At 31.9% G+C, this 1,227-nt stretch overlaps 1 protein-coding gene across 1 annotated transcript; it reads right to left on the reverse strand.

The window, feature by feature from the left end:
• Positions 1–112: 112 nt before the first annotated feature.
• Positions 113–551, reverse strand: Tsp_12623 (conserved hypothetical protein). The gene is made up of 2 exons (XM_003370789.1): positions 471–551; positions 113–334 (listed from the first exon to the last, which is right to left on the reverse strand). The coding sequence occupies exons 1-2, from the start codon at positions 549–551 to the stop codon at positions 113–115; spliced, it is 303 nt and encodes a 100-aa protein (XP_003370837.1).
• Positions 552–1,227: the final 676 nt, after the last annotated feature.

Below are 1,227 nucleotides of genomic sequence, written 5' to 3' on the forward strand. Positions count from 1 at the left end.
GTGACAATAATCTTCCCAGTAATGGTTGATTAACTGAGAGGATGCGTTGAATTTTCTTCCTTGATATTAGTGTAAAGCAGAAAATACAAAGAAGCAGCAGCATATAATGCTATCACGAAGCTTGGATTGTGATGATGTTAGTGGAAATTTTCACGTTCATTATTACGATGATGATCATTCGACCGTGCCTAATAAAAGCGTCCTTGACATGATTAGTCCAACCCGGAGAATGCAAACTGCACATTCGACCGCCTACAGAGAACCCACCAACGGTGCCATCAAACCAACGGTCTTTGCTCCTCGAATATTTCCAATTCAAATGCAAGAAATTTTCCTTGAAAAAAAAAATAATTTCTTTTTTTTCTCTTCAATTGTTCCCGGTGAGCAGATGTTGTTAACAAATTTACCTTGAATATTCAAATCTCTCTTTGAATCTCAATCCATTATGTATAGCTAAATTGTTGTTCAACTTCATCATTGTTCATGCTTTTCTTTTTCGCTTGTCCAAACAGTATCAATTTGCATGATTGATGAATATTGAAAATTTTCATTTTAAACTTTTCCAAAAGTTCAAAAGCTAAGGGTAAAAAAATTTGAAAATTCAAATTACAACAAAACAGAGCATCATTGCGAGCTTTGCAATGTTGGGGGGTAAAATGGTCGAGTCATGTGCGAGAAACAAGTAAACAAGCTTAATGAAAATTGTCATAAAATGTAACGTTGTTGGCCGTCTGGTAGAAATGCATTTCTTGAAGAATGGGGGAGAAAAAGCTGATGAATGTCAAGAAAAAAAAATGGCCTGAACAGAAAACGATATTTTACAAAATTTTTATGGATGATGACAAGAAAAATTTTTATATTGTTGAAAATTTGAAAACGCTAAATTTAAATGTGCAAATTTATCAACGAAATTATACCGTTGTGAATCATCGGGGGAATGTGGAATTTCTTTTCCTTTTCTCAAATCGATAAACCAATTTTCAATGGAACAAAAACTCAAAGGTATAATAATAATAATAATAATAATAATAATAATGATAAAATATTTTTCAATAGTGTTTTTATTGAATGATTGTTGTAGAGATTGCACATAAAAAAAAATTACTGAATAGAATCTTCAACATGTACATCTAAATATTGATTTTTATAAATTTACCGTATGCAAATGTAGATGCTTTGAGAAAAAAAACGCGCCGTGCAATTTTACAGCATCCACCTTGAAAGTCG

This window comes from Trichinella spiralis, assembly GCF_000181795.1.
Source record: "Trichinella spiralis strain ISS 195 chromosome Unknown Scfld536, whole genome shotgun sequence".
Lineage (NCBI taxonomy): Eukaryota > Metazoa > Nematoda > Enoplea > Trichinellida > Trichinellidae > Trichinella > Trichinella spiralis.